This window comes from Oncorhynchus clarkii, chromosome 24 (assembly GCF_045791955.1).
Source record: "Oncorhynchus clarkii lewisi isolate Uvic-CL-2024 chromosome 24, UVic_Ocla_1.0, whole genome shotgun sequence".
NCBI lineage: Eukaryota > Metazoa > Chordata > Actinopteri > Salmoniformes > Salmonidae > Oncorhynchus > Oncorhynchus clarkii.
Window position 1 is genome coordinate 8,871,268 of NC_092170.1, and position 20,028 is coordinate 8,891,295.

At 43.0% G+C, this 20,028-nt stretch overlaps 2 protein-coding genes across 3 annotated transcripts in view; both read left to right on the plus strand.

The window, feature by feature from the left end:
* The first annotated feature begins 743 nt into the window (after positions 1-743).
* On the plus strand, positions 744-16,786 carry LOC139382277 (polymerase delta-interacting protein 2-like). Of its 2 annotated transcripts, none has more exons than XM_071126150.1 (11): positions 744-960; positions 11,684-11,759; positions 11,896-11,993; positions 12,079-12,178; positions 12,294-12,369; positions 12,634-12,741; positions 13,491-13,636; positions 14,453-14,479; positions 14,642-14,767; positions 15,003-15,082; positions 15,462-16,786. In XM_071126150.1, the coding sequence occupies exons 1-11, from the start codon at positions 779-781 to the stop codon at positions 15,574-15,576; spliced, it is 1,134 nt and encodes a 377-aa protein (XP_070982251.1). In that variant the 5' UTR covers positions 744-778; the 3' UTR covers positions 15,577-16,786. The 2 variants fall into 2 exon arrangements, with proteins under 2 accessions (XP_070982251.1, XP_070982250.1); XM_071126149.1 differs by having other exon boundaries at positions 753-960; positions 11,678-11,759.
* Positions 16,787-17,821: 1,035 nt separating this feature from the next.
* Positions 17,822-20,028, plus strand: part of LOC139383039 (leucine-rich repeat-containing protein 75A-like) — a 43,390-nt gene continuing 41,183 nt past the window's right edge. Inside the window, exon 1 of the mRNA XM_071127335.1 lies at positions 17,822-19,598. Coding sequence (XP_070983436.1) covers positions 19,344-19,598 — 255 coding nt within the window. The 5' untranslated portion in view covers positions 17,822-19,343. The remainder of the gene's footprint in view (positions 19,599-20,028) is intronic.

Below are 20,028 nucleotides of genomic sequence, written 5' to 3' on the forward strand. Positions count from 1 at the left end.
CGCAAACTTTATTTTGTTCCGTGTTACAACATATCGTACGTAGTTTAATATAGAAAAACAGCGACCTATCTATACTTACTGTGTAGCCAATGTAACGTTGGCTAGTTAACGTTACAGTAATAATAGCCTGTTTGCAGTGGTAGAAAAAGTACTCCAATTGTAAAAGTAAAAAAATTTTTTAGTTCAAGTCTCCTAGCAAAATAGTACTTGAGTAAAAGTCAAAAAGCACTTGGTTTTAAGTTTCAAAAGTAAATGTAATTGTCAAAATGAGTACATTGAGGTCGAAATAACACTGGGCCTTTAAATGGAGATACTTTAAACACAACAGAGTACCTGATGCTAAGGTTAAACTTTTTAGACCCAGTGCAGTCAAAAACATATGTATTAATATTTACACACTGAGGTTGGCATAATACTGTGAAATTGCGAAAATTATGATAGTGGTGGTATAGAGTTTTGGCCTGCCTGTTGACATCAATAGACCAATAAGAAAGATTTCCAAACCTCCCCCAAAAACAGCTAGTTTTCAAATTTTCCATCGCCACTCGGAACACTCCCAGACAATCCTAGCTAAATTCTTGCTTGAGAAATTTCTCTTTGCTAGGAATATTTTTGGACAATTTTATTTGAAAAGAATTACAGTAAGGTACTTTATTGTTACCCAGAAAGTATTTGATATTGAGATAAAAAACGGCTGCATTGGACCTTTAAATCAACTTTTTAATTCGCCCGCTTTTATACACGTCAGCCTCGGCGTGCTTGTGCAGAAGTAGAAAAGATGGCTGCTTGTGCAATACGACGAGGCTTTCTGACTATCGTCAGTAAATACAACAGGAAACACACACATAGAATATTTAGTATTATTGAAGGGAGTAGTGGACTTGAGGCGAAGAGACCCCGGTTGCCGTGTTTAGCATGTGGACTGCCCAACATTCAGCAGACGAGGTTTATGTCGTCACGGTAAGGGCTACCTTCTAAGCTAATGCGACCTAGCTAGCTAGCCTGTTCGCACACTGTCTTGAATGCTGCCCAATGATGCATCAATAGCAGCCACGTTGTATTCCTTTTCGCTTCCATGCGCTCTCCTCCTCTCACCTCTTTCCTTCGCTTGTGGAGTTCTATGCACAACACATCAGCTGTATGTGACCAGGCGGGGGGAAAAAAACAGCCTACATCGTTGTCACTATATTAGCTAAAATAACGTCATAGTCAGCATAGCTAACAGAACTAACGCGTTAGTAAACCCGGTACAATCATACAGTAACGTCAGTGTACATTCAGTAAGCATTTACACCGGTGGGCCCCGGTGGAAATACATTTGTAATACCAAAAGTTTACCTTGACTTGGAAGACTTCCAGTGTTGTGTTGGAAAGTTGCAGCCAGCTAGCTAACATAACGTCCCCCTGTTTCTGTAGGCTAAACCAGCTAGCTGCATTTGCTAAGTATGTGATGTTTCTCCATCATTTTGGAAGAAATGTAATGTATTTGTTAAACTGTTAAACTATTGTCTTTCTCTCTCTTTGAGTCAACTACTCAACATTTTATGCAGTGCTAGCTAGCTGTAGCTTATGCGTTTAGTACTAGGTTCATTCTCTGATCCTTTGTTTTGAGGGACAACATGTCAGTCCAGGCAGCAAGAGTTCTGATAGGCTGTAGGATGTCCTCTGGAAGTTGTCATAATTATTGTGTAAGTCTATGGTAGGGGGTGAGAACCATGAGCCTCATATGTTTGGTATTGAAGTAAATGTACCCAGAGGAGGACGGAAGCAAGCTGTCCTCAGGCTACATACACCATGGCGCTACTTAACAGAGGGCTGTTGAAGCTACTGTAGACCTTCTTTACAAAATAGTATGTTTTAATCAGTTATTTGGTGTGATATGTAGTATAGTTTTATCTAGAAAGTATACATTTAATATTTTAGCATACATTTTTTATGAAATTCACTGAGGATGGTCCTCCCCATCCTCCTCTGAGGAGCCTCCACTGATATACACTACCATTCAAAAAATGTGTAGTCACTTAGAAATGTCCTTGTTTTCCATGAAAACATACATGAAATGAGTTGCAAAATGAATAGGAAATATAGTCAAGATGTTGACAAAGTTATAAATAATGATTTTTAATTGAAATAATTGTCCTTTGAACTATGCTTTCATTAAAGAATCCTCCATTTGCAGCAATTACAGCCTTGTGGAACTTTGGCATTCTAGTTGTCAATTAGTTGAGGTAATCTGAAGAGATTTCACCCCATGCTTCCTGAAGCACCTCCCACAAATTGGATTGGCTTGATGGCCACTTCTTACGTACCATACGGTCAAACTGCTCCCAAAACCGCTCAAAAAGGTTGAGATCCGGTGACTGTGCTGGCCTCTCCATTATAGACAGAATACCAGCTGACTGCTTCTTCCCTAAATAGTTATTGCATAGTTTGGAGCTGTGCTTTGGGTCATTGTCTTGTTGTAGGAGGAAATTGGCTCTAATTAAGCCGCGTCCACAAGGTGTGGCGTTGCAAAATTAAGTAATAGCCTTTCTTCTTCAAGATCCCTTTTACCCTGTACAAATCTACCACTTTACCACCACCAAAGTGCCCCCAGACCATCAGATTGCCGACGCCATACTTGACAGATGGCATCAAGCACTCCTCCAGCATCTTTACATTTTTTCTGCGTCTAATGAATGTTCTTTGTGATCCGAACACCTCAAACTTAGATTTGTCTGTCCATAACACCTTTTTCCAATCTTCCTCTGTCCAGTGTCTGTGTTCTTCAGCCCATCTTAATCTTTTCTTTTTGTATTGGCTAGTCTGAGATATGGCTTTTTCTTTGCAACTCTGCCTAGGAGGCCAGCATCCCGGAGTCACCTTTTCACTGTTGACGTTGAGACTGGTGTTTTGTGGGCACTATTTAATGAAGCTGCCAGTTGAGGACTTGTGAAGCGTCTGTTTCTTAAACTAGAGACTAATGTACTTGTCCTCTTGCTCAGTTGTGCCTCCCACACTTTCTATTTTGGTTAGAGACAGTTTGCACTATTCTGTGAAGAGAGTAGTACACAGCGTTATACGAGATCTTCAGTTTTTTGGGCAATTTCTGGCATGGAATAGCCTTCATTTCTCAGAACAAGAATAGACTGACAAGTTTCAAAAGAACGGTCTTTATTTCTGGCCATTTTGAGCCTGTAATCAAATCCACAAATGCTGTTGCTCCAGATACTCAACTAGTCTAAGGAAGGCCAGTTGTATTGCTTCTTTAAATCAGAACAACAGTTTTCAGCTGTGTTAACATAATTATAAAAGGGTTTTCTAATGATCAATTAGACTTTAAAATGATTAACTTGGATTAGCTAACATAATGTGCCATTGGAACACAGGAGTGCTGATTGCTGATAATGGGCCTCTGTATGCCTATGTAGATATTTCATAAAAAATCAGACGTTTCCAGCTACAATAGGAATTTACAACATTAACAATGTCTACACTTTATTTCTGATCAATTTCATGTTATTTTAATGGACAAAATGAAGCTTTTCTTTCAAAAACAAGGACATTTCTAAGTGACCCCAAACTTTTGAATGGTACTGTATACGTGCGTACGTACGTACAGTTGAAGTCGGAAGTTAACATGCACTTAGGTTGGAGTAATTGAAACTCGTTTTTCAACCACTCCACACATTTCTTGTAAACAATAGTTTTGGCAAGTCGATTAGGACATCTACTTTGCATGACACAAGTCATTTTTCCAACAATTGTTTACACCTATTATTTCACTTATAATTAACTATCACAATTCCAGTGGGTCAGGAGTTTATGTTGACAGTATCTTTTTAAACAGCTTGAAAAATTCCAGAAAATGTCATGGCTTTAGAAGCTTCTGATAGGCTAGTTGACTTCATTTGAGTCAATTGGGGGTATTTCAAGGCCTACCTTCAAACTCAGTGCCTCTTTGCTTGACATCATTGGAAAATGAAAATAAATCAGCCAAGTCCTCAGAAAAACATTGAGCCCTCCAAGTCTGGTTCATCCTTGGGAGCAATTTACAAATGCCTGTAGGTACCTCGTTCATGTGTACAAATAATAGTACGCAAGTATAAACACCATGGGACCACGCAGCCGTCATACCGCTCAAGAAGGAGACGTGTTCTGTCTCCTAGAGATGAACGTACTTTGGTGCAAAAAGTGCAAATCAATCCCAGAACAACAGCAAAGGACCTTGTGAAGATGCTGGAGGAAACCGGTACAAAAGTATCTATATCCACAGTAAAACGAGTCCTATATCGACATAACATGAAAGGCTGCTCAGCAAGGAAGAAGCCACTGCTCCAAAACCGCCATTAAAAAAAGCCAGACTGGGGGCCTCCCGGGTGGCGCAGTGGTCTAGGGCACTGCAGCGCTAGCTGTGCCACCAGAAACGCTGGGTTTGCGACCAGGCTCTATCGCAGCCGGCCGCGACCGGGAGGTCCGTGGGGCGACGCACAATTGGCCTAGCGTCGTCCGGGTTAGGGATGGTTTGGCCGGTAGGGATATCCTTGTCTCATCACGCACCAGCGACTCCTGTGGCGGGCCGGGCGCAGTGCACGCTGTTTCCTCTGACACATTGGTGCGGCTGGCGTCCGGGTTGGATGCGCGCTGTGTTAAGCAGTGCGGCTTGTTTAGGTTGTGTTTCGGAGGACGCATGGCTTTCGACCTTCGTCTCTCCCGAGCCCGTACGGGAGTTGTAGCGATGAGGCAATATACTAACAATTGGATCCCACGAAATTGTGGATCATTTTTTTTGGGGGGGGGGGGGTTGCAACTGCACATGGGGACAAAGAGTGTTCTTTTTGGAGAAATGTCCCCTGTCTGATGAAACAAAAAAATAACTGTTTGGTCATAATGACCATCGTTATGTTTGGAGGAAAAAGGGGGGGGGGGGGGGTTGCAAGCCGAAGAATACTATCCCAACCGTGAAGCCAGGGTGGCAGCATCATGTTGTGGGAGTGCTTTGCTGCAGGATGGTCTGGTGCACTTCACAAAATAGATGGCATCACGAGGAAGAGAAATTGTGGATATATTGAAGCAACATCTCAAGACATCAGTCAGGAAGTTAAAGCTTGGTCACAAATGGGTCTTCCAAATGGACAATGACCCCAAGCATACTTCCAAAGTTGTGGCAAAATGGCTTAAGGACAACAAAGTCAAGGTATTGGAGTGGGCTTCACAAAGCCCTGACCTCAATCCTATAGAAAATTTGTGGGCAGAACTGAAAAAGCGTGTGCGAGCAAGGAGGCCTACAAACATGACTCAGTTACACCAGCTCTGTCAGGAGGAATGGGCCAAAATTCACCCAACTTATTGTGGGAATCTTGTGGAAGGCTACCTGAAACGTTTGACCCAAGTTAAACAATTTATAGGCAATGCTACCAAATACTAATTGAGTGTACGTAAACTTCTGACCCACTGGGAATCTGATTTTAAAGAAATAAAATCTGAAAAAGATTTTTACTTGGATTAAATGTCAGGAATTGTGAAACTGAGTTTAAATATATTTGGCTATGGTGTATGTACACTTCCGACTTTAACCATACACGCACATACAGTCCCAGTCAAAAGTTTGGGCACCTCATTCAAGGGTTTTTCTTTATTTTTACTATTTTTCTACATTGTAGAATAATAGTGAAGACAAACTGAAATAACACCATTGAGTAACCAAAAAAATGTTAAACAAATATATTTTAGATTCTTCAAAGTAGCCCACTCTTGCCTTGCCAAGAGTGTACAAAGCTGTCATTCTCTCAACCAGCTTCAACTGGAATGCTTTTCCAACATTTTTGAAGGAGTTCCCACACATGCTGAGCACTTGTTGGCTTCTTTTCCCTCACTGCTTTCCAACTTATCCCAAATCATCTCAATTGGTATGAGGTTGACTGATTGTGGAGGCCAGTTCATCTGATACAGCTCGCCATCACTCTCCTTGGTCAAATAGCTCTTACACAGCCTGAATCTCGACTTTGGACTCATAAAAGGACAGATTTCCACCGGTCTAATGTCCATTGCTTGTGTTTCTTGGCCCAAGCAAGTCTCCTTGTTGTTCTTTTTGGTAGTGGTTTCTTTACAGCAGTTTGACCATGAAGGCCTGGTTCACATAGTCTCCTCTGAACTAGAGGTCGACCGATCAATCGGACTGGCCGATATCAAGTTTTCATAACAATCTGAAATCTGTATTTTTGGACACAGATTTGGCAGATACATTTTTTTTTTTTACACCTTTTAACTAGGCAAGTCTGTGAACACATTCTTATTTTCAATGACGGACTAGGAACGGTGGGTTAACTGCCTTGTTCAGGGGCAGAACGACAGATTTTCACCTTGTCAGCTCGGGGGATCCAATCTTGCAACAATACAGTTAACTAGTCCAACGCAATAACGACCCCTCTCTCTCGTTGCACTCCAAAAGGAGACTGCCTGTTACGCGAATGCAGTAAGCCAAGGTAAGTTGCTAGCTAGCATTAAACTTATCTTATAAAAAACAATCAATCATAATCACTAGTTAACTACACATGGTTGATGATATTACCAGATATTATCTAGTGTGTCCTGTGTTGAATATAATCTGAGTTGAGCATACAAGTATCGAAGTATCTGACTGAGCGGTGGTAGGCAGAAGCAGGCGCGTATACATTCATTCAAACAGCATATTCGTGCGTTTTGCCAGCAGCTCTTCATTGTGCATCAAGCATTGCACTGTTTATGACTTCAAGCCTATCAACTCCCGAGATTAGTCTGGTGTAACCGAAGTGAAATGGCTAGCTAGTTAGCGCGTGCTAATAGCGTTTCAAATGTCACTCGCTCTGAGCCTTCTCATAGTTGTTCCCCTTGCTCTGCATGGGTAACGCTGCTTCGATGGTGGCTGTTGTCGTTGTGTTGCTGGTTCCAGCCCAGGGAGGAGAGGGACGGTAGCTATACCGTTACACTGGCAATACTAAAGTGCTTATAAGAACATCCAATAGTCAAAGGTTAATGAAATACAAATGGTATAGAGGGAAATAGTCCTATAATAACTACAACCTAAAACCTCTTACCTTGGAACATTGAAGTCTCATGTTAAAAGGAACCACCAGCTTTCATGTGTTCTGAGCAAGGAACTGAAACGTTAGCTTTCTTGCATAGCACATATTGCACTTTTAATTTCTTCTCCAACACTTTGTTTTTGCATTATTTAAACCAAATTGAACATGTTTCATTATTAAATGAGGCTAAATAGATTTTTATTGATGTATTATATTAAGTTAAAATAAGTGTTCATTCAGTATTGTTGTAATTGTCATTATTACAAATACATTTTTAAAAAATCGGCCGTTTAAAAAAAAAAAAAAAAAAAAAAAAAGAAGAATTATAATTTTTTAAAATCTGTATCTGCTTTTTTGGTCCTCCAATTATCGGTATTGGCGTTGAAAAATCATAATCGGTCGACCTCTACTCTGAACAGTTGCTGTTAAGATGTTGGTTACTTGAACTTTATTTGAGCTGCAATTTCTGAGGTGCAGTTAACTCTCGGCAGCAGAGGTAATTCTGGGTCTTCCTTTCCTGTGGCGGTCCTCATGAGAGACAGTTTCAATCATAGCGCTTGATGGTTTTTGCGACTGCAGATGAAACTTCACAAGTTCTTGAAATTTTCCGAATTGACTGACCTCCATTACTTAGTCATGATGGACTGTCGTTTCTCTTTGGTTATTTGAGCTGTTCTTGCCATAATATGGGCTTAGCCCTATTTGGTAAGATACCATCTTCTGTATACCACCCCTTCCTTGTCACAACACAACTGATTGGCTCAAACGCATAAAGAAGGAAAGATATTCCACAAATGAACTTTTAACAAGGCACACCTGTTCATTGAAATTCATTCCAGGTGACTACCTCATGAAGCTGGTTGAGAGAATGCCAGTAGTGTGCAAAGCTGTCAAGGAAAAGGGTGGCTACTTTGAAAAATCTCAAATATATTTGTATTAGTTTAACACTCTTTTTGGGTTACTACATGATTCCATATGTCTTCACTATTATTCTACAATGTAGAAAATAGTAAAAAAATAAAGGCTGAGTAGGTGTCAACTTTTGACTGGTCCTGCAAATATCTAGCTAATGTAGGAAATTTAATTAGCAGAGCATTTATTTAATGTTGATTGCGCAACACGTGTCAAGTCAGCTTGGATAGAAACTTGCAGAAACAGGAAGTTTCCTAGCTATTATCTATGATTGGCAGATATTTTGCGAAGAGCTACAATGATTGGCACATTGCACAAGCTCCTGTTGTCAGACAAATCAAGTTGTTTTTAGTATATCCCAACTTACAAATCAAACAGTGCCATATGTTGGCACTTTGTTGCATTTGGTAACACACAGCTTATAGATGGAACTTAACTTGCAGGCAAATCTGTGCATATTTTCAGTATTCATAACTAGACAGACATTTTCCAGTTACAAGCCATCAGACTGCTGAACACTTGAACTGGACTGACCACCTGCTCTGACTCTGCACCTTAGCACACACAAACACATACTGTACATTCATGCTACTCACATTGACTGTTCCTACCAGACTCTTATTATACTGCTCAATTTATACACTTGCCCCCCCCCCTTCCCCAATACAAGTGTAAATATTGGATTCAAAATTGTGCCTTCCTGTATTATACGTATGCAAAAAAAAATATTTTATTTCTCGTTGCATTGTCGAAGGACCCTGCAAGTAAGAATTTCGTTGGACGACGTTTTCCATGCGTATCTCCTACTAATAAAACTTGAAACAAGTGTTGTTTTCAATATCCAGGCAAGACATGGCTAGTTTCCAAAGGTTGTGGAATGTTACTATGTGCTGCAAGTAGGGCTGTCCTTGACAAAAAAAATATATTCTTCGACCGGAGAGTCATCTGTAGATTGGTCTAAATTTGTAAAGATATTTTTCCATATATAGACACGTCCTATGTGTGTAAATCAAATAAACTATATGTACTGAGCTTCTCTGGTGCTTTCTTAAGCACAGTTTGAAATTAAGACACAAATTAATAGAGGGAGTCTGACCGCAATTGATTTGATTGTGCCAGGCCGGGCTCAGACTGCGCTGTGTAAAATGACAGCGGTTGACTGCGTGACTATTGCCCGTTGTTGGTCTCTCCTCCATGCTGCAGGGACCACCGCAGAACATCAATAGTGTCTGTTGCTGAAGCTGCAACATAATTACAGCCATTTCTGACTGAAAAGTGCTGTTACCGAAATCCCTCATTTGTTTAGGAAAAACATTCCATATTCCCTCGCAAGCAAAGATTAAATACTGCTGAATTTGTGAAATTGTTTATCCGACTTGTTGTGCGGCTTGTTGCTCACGGAATCAGTAGGCTATTAAACACTCACAGGCAACAGAAGCAGGATCTGTCTTATTTCTGTAGATGTATATGGATGATTTATAAAGCAAGGCACATTTTAACGTTAGACTATTGGTTATAGATCTAATTTAAGTTTGCGTTTCCTCACCTTTCTTAGACAATGAAGGCAAGGGCTGTTTTCTTGTCTCTAACTCCGCTCCTGCCTCCACCGCATTGTTCTCAACACCAATATGCTGGTTAACTTTGCTTCTATGGAAATGGCAACATGGTCTAGGAAAAGGTGCCAATTCAACAGCGCACTGATGGGTTTCAGAACCACGGACAGCAACCGCTATCCAATGTGGGAAAGTGCATTTGTTAAATATTATTTGCACCATTTGTTCATATAACCATATACAATTTCACGAGAACGTCTTCGCTTAATGGACCGTGCCATCCTCACGGCCCCAACAATGGATCAGTCCACTCAGACCGATGTCTTGTATACCATGACTTATTTTTTTGTTACTGCTCGACTAAAGAAATCTCGGTCAACCAACAGCCTATCGACCAGTTTACTAAATGGGGTCAGCCCTAGCTACAAGCCTGGTTGTTTTCAGACCGGTCAAAGTGGGAGTGTAGTAGAGGTCTTCTCATGTCCTAAAAGTTGGCCCCGGGACCCGAGAGCAATCGCACCCAAACTTGAATGCACCCGACCCGTACACTAATGGGTTCGAGCCTAGACCAGACCCGAGTGACAATTACATTTATCAGCCCTGTTGCTTTTCTGGTTAACAAATATATCTTTTATATGTTGGCTTTCTATAAGTCAAATGAACTTTATTAGTGTGAAATACATAGGCTATACAGAGCTGTCGTCGAGTCTATAGCATATCAGCTGTAGTTCCATAGACCTAATGACAATCAAACAGGACCTGACCAGGACCTGAGGGAAAAGTTAGAAATTTGGACCCGGGTCTCCGGTGTTCGGGTGAACCTGTGAAGACCTCTAGAGTGTTGACTTACATAGACACTAAGCCACCTATCGAGGAAAAAGTGACATTGAAACACTAGTAGGAAGTTGGCAACATATTTGCCCTACATTAGCTAGTTCACTTTTTGTCTGAGTGGAAGAACGTAGAGCGCTTTGGACCTATCTACAAAGCCTGATCTGCTGTTGATTACATAAGAGTGCAGGTTGGCTTGAGCCAGCACAGAGTAATGACTCCTATTTATTTGCCTCCCTCGTGCCAAGGGAATAAATGTAGAGGGGGTGGAGGGCTTGGGTTGACATGGACCCCACGATGTTAGCAATTGGAAGACCGATCCAGCACCAGCTTGTAATTCTGTCTATACTTTATGGAAATATTGTAAGGTATTGCTGTCCTGTTCTTTCTCTCTCAATGATAACTTTTATTTTTTATGATAATCTCCATGAAATGAGGAAACATTGTTACCGATCTGACTCTCCGTTTTTAACAATGTATTTGTTCTGGTATTTCACCAGCCTGGTTGTTGTTTTCTTGTCAGCGACCGTATTATAATCCAAGGGTCAACCTCTGCCAGTAATCCCCAACATAGCTGATGAACACGCAAGCCTTAGGTCAGATCTCTTCCATATCATCTGCCAATAATATGGATATTTAGAGGAGCCACGCAAAACTAAATCCCCCATCAATATCACCCCCCAATGTTTTGAAAAATAGATCTGTCCAAGTATGAGTGACTTGAACACAGACAGCTGTTGTTCACAATACCTTGTTAATATAATAATGCAAAGGGAATGACAAAGATTAGACTTGGAATTTATGTTCGTTGAACTTTGATAAATCTAGGTGTTTTATTCAATTTGTCTGATTTTTGAGATGAAGCTTTAGTCAAGGGGGATGACTATGAGATGACATGTCATCTCAGTGCTCATGTTGCGTATTGTGTGCTCTAGGTTCCCTTTCCAAGATGCTACAACAGTTGGCTAGGTGAGACTAATGTAGTTCTACAGTGTGATGTAGAGGTCTTCTTGGCTCCAAAAAGTTGGACCCGAAGACAATCCGACCCGAACGGACCCGTTCATAATAAAAAAATATTTAAAATAGGGGGACCCGAGAACGATCGGACCCGACTACAACCATACCTAGACCCAACCCATACACCAACGGGTCCACGTTTACACCAAACCCAATTGGACCAGAGTGAGAAAATGATGTTTGTCAGCCAAGTTGCTGTTCTGGTTAACAAATAGGATCTGGGTCGGATCTCAGGTATTTAGGTTCGGGTGGACCCGTGAAGACCTCTAGTGTGATGTGATTTTGTTCCTGGTTGTCATAGTGTTGCCTGTGTTTTGGCAGGAGCAGGCCAGAGGGGAAGGTTCTGGAGACGGTGGGAGTGTTTGAGGCGCTGAAGCAGCATGGCAAATATGAAACAGGCCAGGTAAGATGGGCAGCGCCGTGCGGTTTACCCACCCAGACCAGAACTATTGGTCCTGCCCCCTAGCCTATACTGTAGTTGCCCTTGTCACAAAGGGTGTTCCCAACCTCAAGTCTGTTTCTCCATGTTTTCTCCTCAGCTCTTCCTTCATAGTGTGTTTGGCTACAGAGGGATCGTGTTGTTCCCCTGGCACGCCCGTATCTATGACCGAGACGTCATTCCTCCCATGTCTGACAGGTGCATATTACATCTTAGTGTGTTTTTAATGGTGATATGTATATAATTGTTTTAAATAAAAATTACACCCATGTCCTGTCCTCAGCAAGCCAGAGCCTCCTGGTTCACACGGGTCAAAAGAGGTGAAGGGGAAAACTCATACCTACTACCAGGTCCTCATCGACACGCGGGATTGCCCTCACATAGTACGTTACCTATGAACACAACCAATGCTATGCCATTGTTCTTACTGACTAGGCCTAAATGATGACATATACCAGACTGCCAGTCTTCTAGTTGTTTCTCCTGTTGTGTTGACAGTCTCAGAGGTCTCAGACAGAAGCAGTGACGTTCCTGGCGAACCATGACGACAGCAGAGCCCTCTATGCCATCCCAGGTAAACAACACATGATCCGCTGCTCCCTGTGTAGTAAATGGCTACGTGCTTTGATTTCTTTTCAAACGGGGACCATTTGAATTTTCCCACCACCCACAAAAATGCATTGAGTTCTTATCAGGAAATGGTACTGTCCGTGCGCGAATAATCTTGGCTGCCACGTGATTTTGTGTAACTAACCTAGATACTTCCTTGTACTATTTCTGTCCCTGTCATCCTCCTGACTGACTGGGCATTTTGCCTGGCTGTCATTGTGTGTTTCAGGTCTGGACTATGTGAGTCATGAAGACATTCTGCCCTACAACTCCACAGAGCAGGTCCCCATCCAGCACGAGCTGTTTGAGCGCTTCCTCATGTTCAACCCTGACAAAAGTAAGTGCCAGCCACTCGCTGCTTTCCACGTGTCATTTCATTGTACAGCATCGTACACACAGAGTGTACAAAACATTAAGGACACCTTCCTTATATTGAGTTGCACCCCCCTTTGCCCTCAGAACAGCCCCTGTTGTTCGTGGCATGGAGTCTACAAGGTGTTGAAAGCGTTCCACAGGGATGCTGGCCCATGTTGACTCCAATGATTCCCACAGTTGTCAAGTTGGCTGGATGTCCTTTGGGTGGTGCACCATTCTTGATACACACGGGAAACTGTTGAGCGTGAAAAATCCAGCAGCGTTGCAGTTCTTGACACAAACCGGTGCGCCTGGCACCTACTGCAATACCCTGTTGAAAGGCACTTAAATCTTTTGTCATGCCTATTCACCCTCTGAATGGCACACATACACAACAAAAATCATTCTTTAACCTGTCTCCTCCCCTTCATATACACGGATTGATGTGGATTTAAGACGTGACATCAATAAGGGATCATAGCTTTCACCTGGTCAGTCTGTCATGGATAAGAGCCGGTGTCCTTTGTTTTCTACACTCTGTACATTTCCAGTCGTTTTTAGAACATTCACAAATTCCAACTTCTTCCAACTTAAACATTCAGTAGTACTATAAAGTGTTCAAATATTTTTTTTTAATTCACAGGTACTGTAAAGTATACAATATATCCAGTTACTTTGCGGGCATTCACGTGTGTGTTACAACTGTGTAAACTGAGTATCCTGTGTGTCCAGCCACCCAAGCTCCCCCGTTCAATGCGAGGGACACTCTGAAGGCATGGCAGGAGAAGAACCATCCCTGGCTGGAGCTGTCCGACGTGCACAGAGAGACGACTGAGAACATCAGGGTCACCGTCATCCCCTTCTACATGGGCATGAGGGTAAGGATGATGTCGCTGTTTGGACTATGAGGTTCTTTCTCAAATCTGCCCTCCTTGTAGCTTCTTCTTATTTGTTATTTTGTGATATCCAATTGGTAGTTAGTCTTGTCCCATCGCTGCAAATCCCGTACGGACTCAGGAGAGGCGACGGTCAAGATCCATGCGTCCTCCGAAACACGACCCCGCCAAGCCGCACTTGACCTTCACACACTACCCACTTAACCCGGAAGCCACCAGCACCAATGAGTTGGAGGAAACACCGTACAACTGGTCAGGTCAGCTTGCAGGTGCCCGGCCCACCACAAGGAGTCGCTAGAACGTGATGGGACAAGGACATCCCAGACGGCCTAACCCGGACAATGCTGGGCCAATTGTGCGCCACCTCATGGGTCTCCTGGTCGCGGCTGGCTGCGATACAGCCCGGGATTCAACCCGGGTCTGTAGTGATGCTTTTAGCGCTGCAGTGCCTTAGACCGCTGCGCCACTCGGGAGCCCCCCTTGCAGCTTCTTTTTAGTGCTCTGATCTGAAAGAACTGACCAGGTTCTTCCACCATATTGTTTTCACCTCAAGTCTTTTTCAATCAGTGCAGATGAAGGGGAGGACAGGTTAAGACATTGAGAGAGAGCCTCTGTTTTTAATTATGTCAGTTGCTTATCAAATAAATATTATTCAAGGTACTATGAGCTCTTTCCGTAACTCAGCCCTTTCAATAATGTTCTGCTCGTCCCTGAGTCCTCCCACTCTGTCGTGTGATTCTTATGATGATCTTGAATCTGCCCGAGCACAAAAAATAAATACAGTATTTTCTTTCTCAGGATGCTCAAAATTCTCATGTGTACTGGGTAAGTAGCATTTACTTTTTACAATTCCCTGAAAAAGGACAAATAATTTGAGCTTTTACCAATATATGATGTAGGCCTCGTATATCCAGTCAACGGTACGACTGTAGACTGTAAGAACGGCAACATAATGTGTACCCGATGCTTATATGGCGTGTGTGTCAGTGGCGGTACTGCATCCGCCTGGAGAACATGGGCAGTGAGGTGGTGCAACTGAGGGAGAGACACTGGAGGATCTTCAGCCTGTCAGGCACCCTGGAGACGGTCCGAGGCCGGGGGGTCGTAGGTCGGGTCAGTAGTACAACCGCCACCACACAACGGAATTACAAACTCTCAATGCCTGTGTCTGAATCTTACTAAATGCCAAAACACTTGCTTCCTCTGTCCTTGTTCCCTCAATTCCTCTCTGAGCTCATTGGCTGAGAGGATCTATGGTCAGAGGAAGCATGTATTTGACACAGCCACTCATACAGTATGTTACTTCCACGACTGAGTAGAGGCTATAACCTATGGTTTTTGTCTCCAGGAGCCAGTCTTGTCCAAAGAGCAGCCAGCCTTCCAGTACAGCAGCCATGTTTCCCTTCAAGCACCCAGTGGACACATGTGGTAACTACTTCTACACAGAGTAACATGACGTTGGAGCTGCGTTGTTAACATGAGTTAAGAGTATTGCAGCAGACCCAGCATTACCTGAAATGCAGGTTTATGGATGTTCTGGTCTGAGAATTACTTAATAAACTGTTTTTATTTTTCTATTTGAACCTGGTCCTTGCCTGTAAACATAAGCTGGGGAAACATTAAAATATGAATTGACGTTTGAGTGAATCTTGCACAGATTTACAAGCCAGTAATCAAACGATCTAAAACAGACGGAAACGCAAGAGAAACTCAAGCTTTCCAATATCAAAAAAATAACATCAACCTTTCTCCCATTTTAGTACAGAGGTGTGATGGTCAAGATTCTAATGACGCTCTCTCTGTGCAGGGGGACGTTCCGCATTGAGAGGACGGACGGCTCCCACTTTGATGTTCGCATCCCCCCGTTCTCCCTGGAGAGCAACAAGGACGACAAGGCTCCCCCTGCTGGCTACACCTTCTGAAGCAACGCAGCAGCAGGGCCACGTCCCTCAGCGCAGTCGAACAGCCAAGCCATCCTTAGGAACGGATCAAAACCCTTCCTCTGCTACTTTTCCTCATTTGAGATTAAGAAACATATTTAATCGAGCACATTGAAGTTAGATTTTCAATGAAAGGGGACAAAACATGTCCTCCCAACACTGTTGTAGCTAATGAAAACTTCAGCTTTTTAGTGGAAAGGAGAAGGACAAGCGATCCGTCACAGAGGTTGTTGATTGAGATCGTTCTGTGTAGGCAGAATGGCTCGGTGAGCACTGATGGTATTAGCTTGTATTGTTATGTGTGGGAATAAAATATGCCAATTGTTTCTCTCAGCTGTAGTTGCTTGACCCAGAGGTAGACGTCTGAAGCCAGTCTCCCTTGTTGTATTTTATTGGTGTTTTTAAGTAGCTCAAATTAGCGGACCCGGTGGGAAACCATTTGGAAGGACTTCACTAAATCCAAATAGAACGTGTCCAATAGTAGCCCTACTCTTTAAGAGTCCTCAATCAAGTCTAGACCTCATGTTGCTCTGATCTATAGTGTTCTGCAAATTCCTCTGAGTGTTTGGCTTGTCTGTCACTTCTGTGAGCCTCTGTGATGGGGCCTGTGGTGAAACTTAAAAAAGGGAAAGAGAACCTGTGGGTCGTGTCTCAAATGGCACCCTATTCCCTATAAAGTGCACGGGCCCTGGTCAAAGTGGTGCGCTGTATAGGGAATAGGTTGCGGTTTGGGATGAAGCCTTAGAATGTAATAAGAAAGTGAATACAGGAGAAATAGTGGCCCACGTTGATGTTACCAACTGTAGGTTTGGCTGATGTGAGGGCCGGGTTCAGAAGGGTGGAAATGTTCTGTTTCAGATAGAAATGTCATGCAGGGAGCAGACATGGTTCCTCCTTCGACATGAGAGAATCATGTCTGTTCCACACAATGCATTTATCAGAACATTTCTTGTTGCACCCTACTGAATTTCACCATGGTGGGTGAGGTGTCTGGGAGACTGACTGGCTGCGATGCTGTCCTAGTCTGTAGTATCCATCCCTTGAGTCAGTTCTGTGGGTTGAAGTCTCAAACTTAGATTTTGCCTTGTTAAAGGAGGAAACTAACTTTTGGATGGGTGTTGTGAAATTACTGTCTAATGATTGAATGATCTGTAAAATAAAGTTGTAAAGGAAAATAAACATAAATTTCAAAGAGATTGTCCATTTGCTGATTGTGACTGTGTTAGTCTACCCCAGGTTTTTTAAATATTTTTTACTTGGTGCACGTTTTGGTTTTTGCCCTAGGAGTACACAGCTGATTCAAATAATCATCAAGCTTTGAAAAGTTGAATAAGCTGAATAGTGTTAAGGCAAAAACCAAAAGGTGCACCCCTTTGGGACCCAAGGACAGAGTTTGGGAAATGCTGTTCTATCCTTGCAGGAGAGAGGGGCATTCGGCTGACGCTGCACCTGAGACATAGAGCTGTGCGCACTCAGCGTGTTAGGATAGCACAAGGTCATACGTTCCCCCCCACCCACCCACCCACCCCTCGTGCTGTTCATCTAGAAACCTCATGTCAGAAAGAAATCTAGTTCCATAGTAACCAGTGGCAATCACTCGGATTTGAGTTTGAAGTCATCATGGGTCAACACGATGAAAGTTAATTTAATAGTTTCTAATGCATTTGAGTAGGGCAACCAGCTCAGCTGACGTATCACACATACTGTTGCTATACTTGTAGTTGCTTTAAGGGAAGGTTCGCGTATACAGCTGGTGAATATTATTAGATTGTGCTGAACGGAGCGCTCACTGCTAGACCAAACCCCCACACACATGCCCCTATCTTTCCTGTTGTATCTGACCCGTAATTTTGTTCTTGCGCATCTTGAAATCATTATTGTGAGATCCGTTTTAATGACTGAATATGAAATGACAATGTCATTTGATAGTATATTATCATTTTACTCCCATTTCAAATCTAACTGATGACAGTGAGTATTATATTCTTTTTAAATCTGATAAATAGTCTACTTTACATATTTACAGAAAAATACTATACTATTCTATAGTTTAATATTACACTATAATGCTATAAAACAACACTGGCCCTAAAATAAAGTATGTCAATCCACGCCGCCAACACCAGAGGTCAATATAATGCAATTCAATGATTTTGCACTTCCCGTGAACAGTCCAATGCAGCAGATTTATGTCATTTGAAATACTGCAATTACGAGACTAAGAGTTGCTGTTGAACTCGTTTTTGCAATGTTAACGTACAAGCCAAGGTCATAATATTATCTAAGTATTTGCATGTCATAGTACTGTGTTATTGAAGTGTTATTATAGGTTATTGTAGACTGCCTCTAAATTAGCCTACCCAATTCCCATTCACCGTTCAGAAGAAAAGGCAAAGGATGTTGACCTAGCTATAGTCCTTGCGATATCCTCTTAGCAGGACGTATTTGTAGTGGGGAGCAGCCTGCCCAACCCATTCTCAGTGCGAGGACTTGAGGAGAGAAGCGCTGTACACACCGCGCCTGCTCTGGTCGGCTCCTCCGACAGTGCGCAGCCTATATTCATTCAGTCCCAACAAGAGACACCTTCAACCAGGTCCCGGACTCTACCTCGGCTACCGCCGAGGCCGTTCTAACAGGACATGCCTCGAAGAGCGAATCATAGAATATAGGAACAACGAAGCCAATATTTTGCCAAGGAAAAGGTTGACATGACGTGTGAATTATTTGGAGAGGCAGAGGTGAATAAACAAACGGAGCAGATAAAGATGTAAACATTACCATGTCCTGTCTCCATCGCCACCACCACATACGTTTAGCTTCCCCTTCTTTTTCTGCACAGACGCAGAATGCGTGGAATTATTAATTAAAAGGGAAGAGGAAGAGGAATCCAATGTGGACGGGAGGAGAGGAGGCACTCGCAACACTGACAGTCACATCAATTTAGTAGCGGCCCTTCAGAGGATAACTGTTTATATTTGAAGGACAGAAATGAAGTCGTCTCCAGGATAGCGCTGTGAGCGAGTGCATCCGACCAGGAGTTTGCTGGCGATCTGCGGGACTGCTGCTCCCCGTATTTGCGGCCATGCTGCGGGAATCATCCTCCGAGCTCTTCCCGACTTGACTTGAGGGGCTTTTACCAGCCGATTGTTAAAACAGTGCAGTCGTTAAAAGGATTTCGTTGTCTAGAAGACGGATAACCCCGAGGCTTTTTTTTACAACGTTTGTTTCATATTTTGCTAAAGAACCCTGCGCAGAGATGGCTGATCATATTTCACTTAGCTCTTTAGCTCTGACAATTTTATCCTAACAAAATTCTGTGGAAAACATTTAATAATTTATAGGCTATGTTCCGCGAATTGCATAACAAAAGTTTTGGGTTGTGTCCCGGGTTGAGTGCGTGTCTGTTTGTGTTTATAGTAGCACACGTAGCAGCCAATTCGCTCAAGCTTATTGTGCGAATTAGACATTTTATTCAAATCTGAACGCATGTTTTGGAGGTTGTTTCCCCAACTGTTATTGCACTCTTAACAGCTGGACAGTGCACCATTCACTAGAGGACAGGTGTGTTGTCCAACTGGTCAGGTGGGGAACGAACCCAGAGGTCCTACCCACTTTAAGGCCTCTTGACTTCGTGTACAAGGTTTTAATGTTTAGTTAAAAAGACAAATATTTTTATGCAAGTCAGCCTTGCATGACTGCCTGGGGGGAGGGAGCAAGTCATTTATTACAGCAGATTCTAACATCCAAACATGGGCACCAAACAGACCAAAGGTGTTGGGGGCCAAGAGGCTGGGCCCAGCCCACAGCACGGGTGGAAACGGACCCCTACCAAGGAGAGGGGTGACCTCTTCACCTCCTTCATGTTGAGGTCAGGGGACCGGCTGAGTCGTGGAGGGTCCCCTCCGCCCTACCAGCGCCGGATAGGCATGATCCAGGAGATGATGCTGATGGCCAAGCAAGGCAAACAGGACAAGGCCACAGAGATGCTGCAGACACTCCGGCAGGTGTGTGTATGTATGTGTGTGTGTGTGTTTATATGTAAGTGTGTGTGCGCGCGTGTGCTTATGTGTGTGTTCTTGACTGTATGTGTCTATGTGCATGCACCTGTGTGCTCATGTTCATGTGTGTGTTTGCCTGTGTGTGCGTGTATTTGTGTGTGTGCATGTGCATGCACAGGTGTGTTTAATCTACTATAACCCCAAATCCCATGTCAGTTTACTGCAAATCCTAGTCTGAGTCTAGATTACATCAACTCTGATAGAAGTCCTTCACTAGGCCAGGAAGATACAGCTGGGAGGGAGGTGAGCTTCAGAGGACAGGGGAGGGCGGGCAGACAGATGTGATGCAAAGACAGACAGATGGACGGATGTAGAGACAGACAGATGGACTGATGCAGAGACAGACAGGTGGACTGATGCAGAGACAGACAGGTGG

Bases quoted from the DNA above. Each gene is read 5' to 3' on its own strand.
- LOC139382277 (XM_071126149.1), top strand. From the start codon at position 779: ATGGCTGCTTGTGCAATACGACGAGGCTTTCTGACTATCGTCAGTAAA. The intron at 11,760-11,895 runs GTAAGATGGGCA...TTTTCTCCTCAG, and splicing joins GCAAATATGAAACAGGCCAG to CTCTTCCTTCATAGTGTGTT. The intron at 15,083-15,461 runs GTAACTACTTCT...CTCTCTGTGCAG, and splicing joins GCACCCAGTGGACACATGTG to GGGGACGTTCCGCATTGAGA.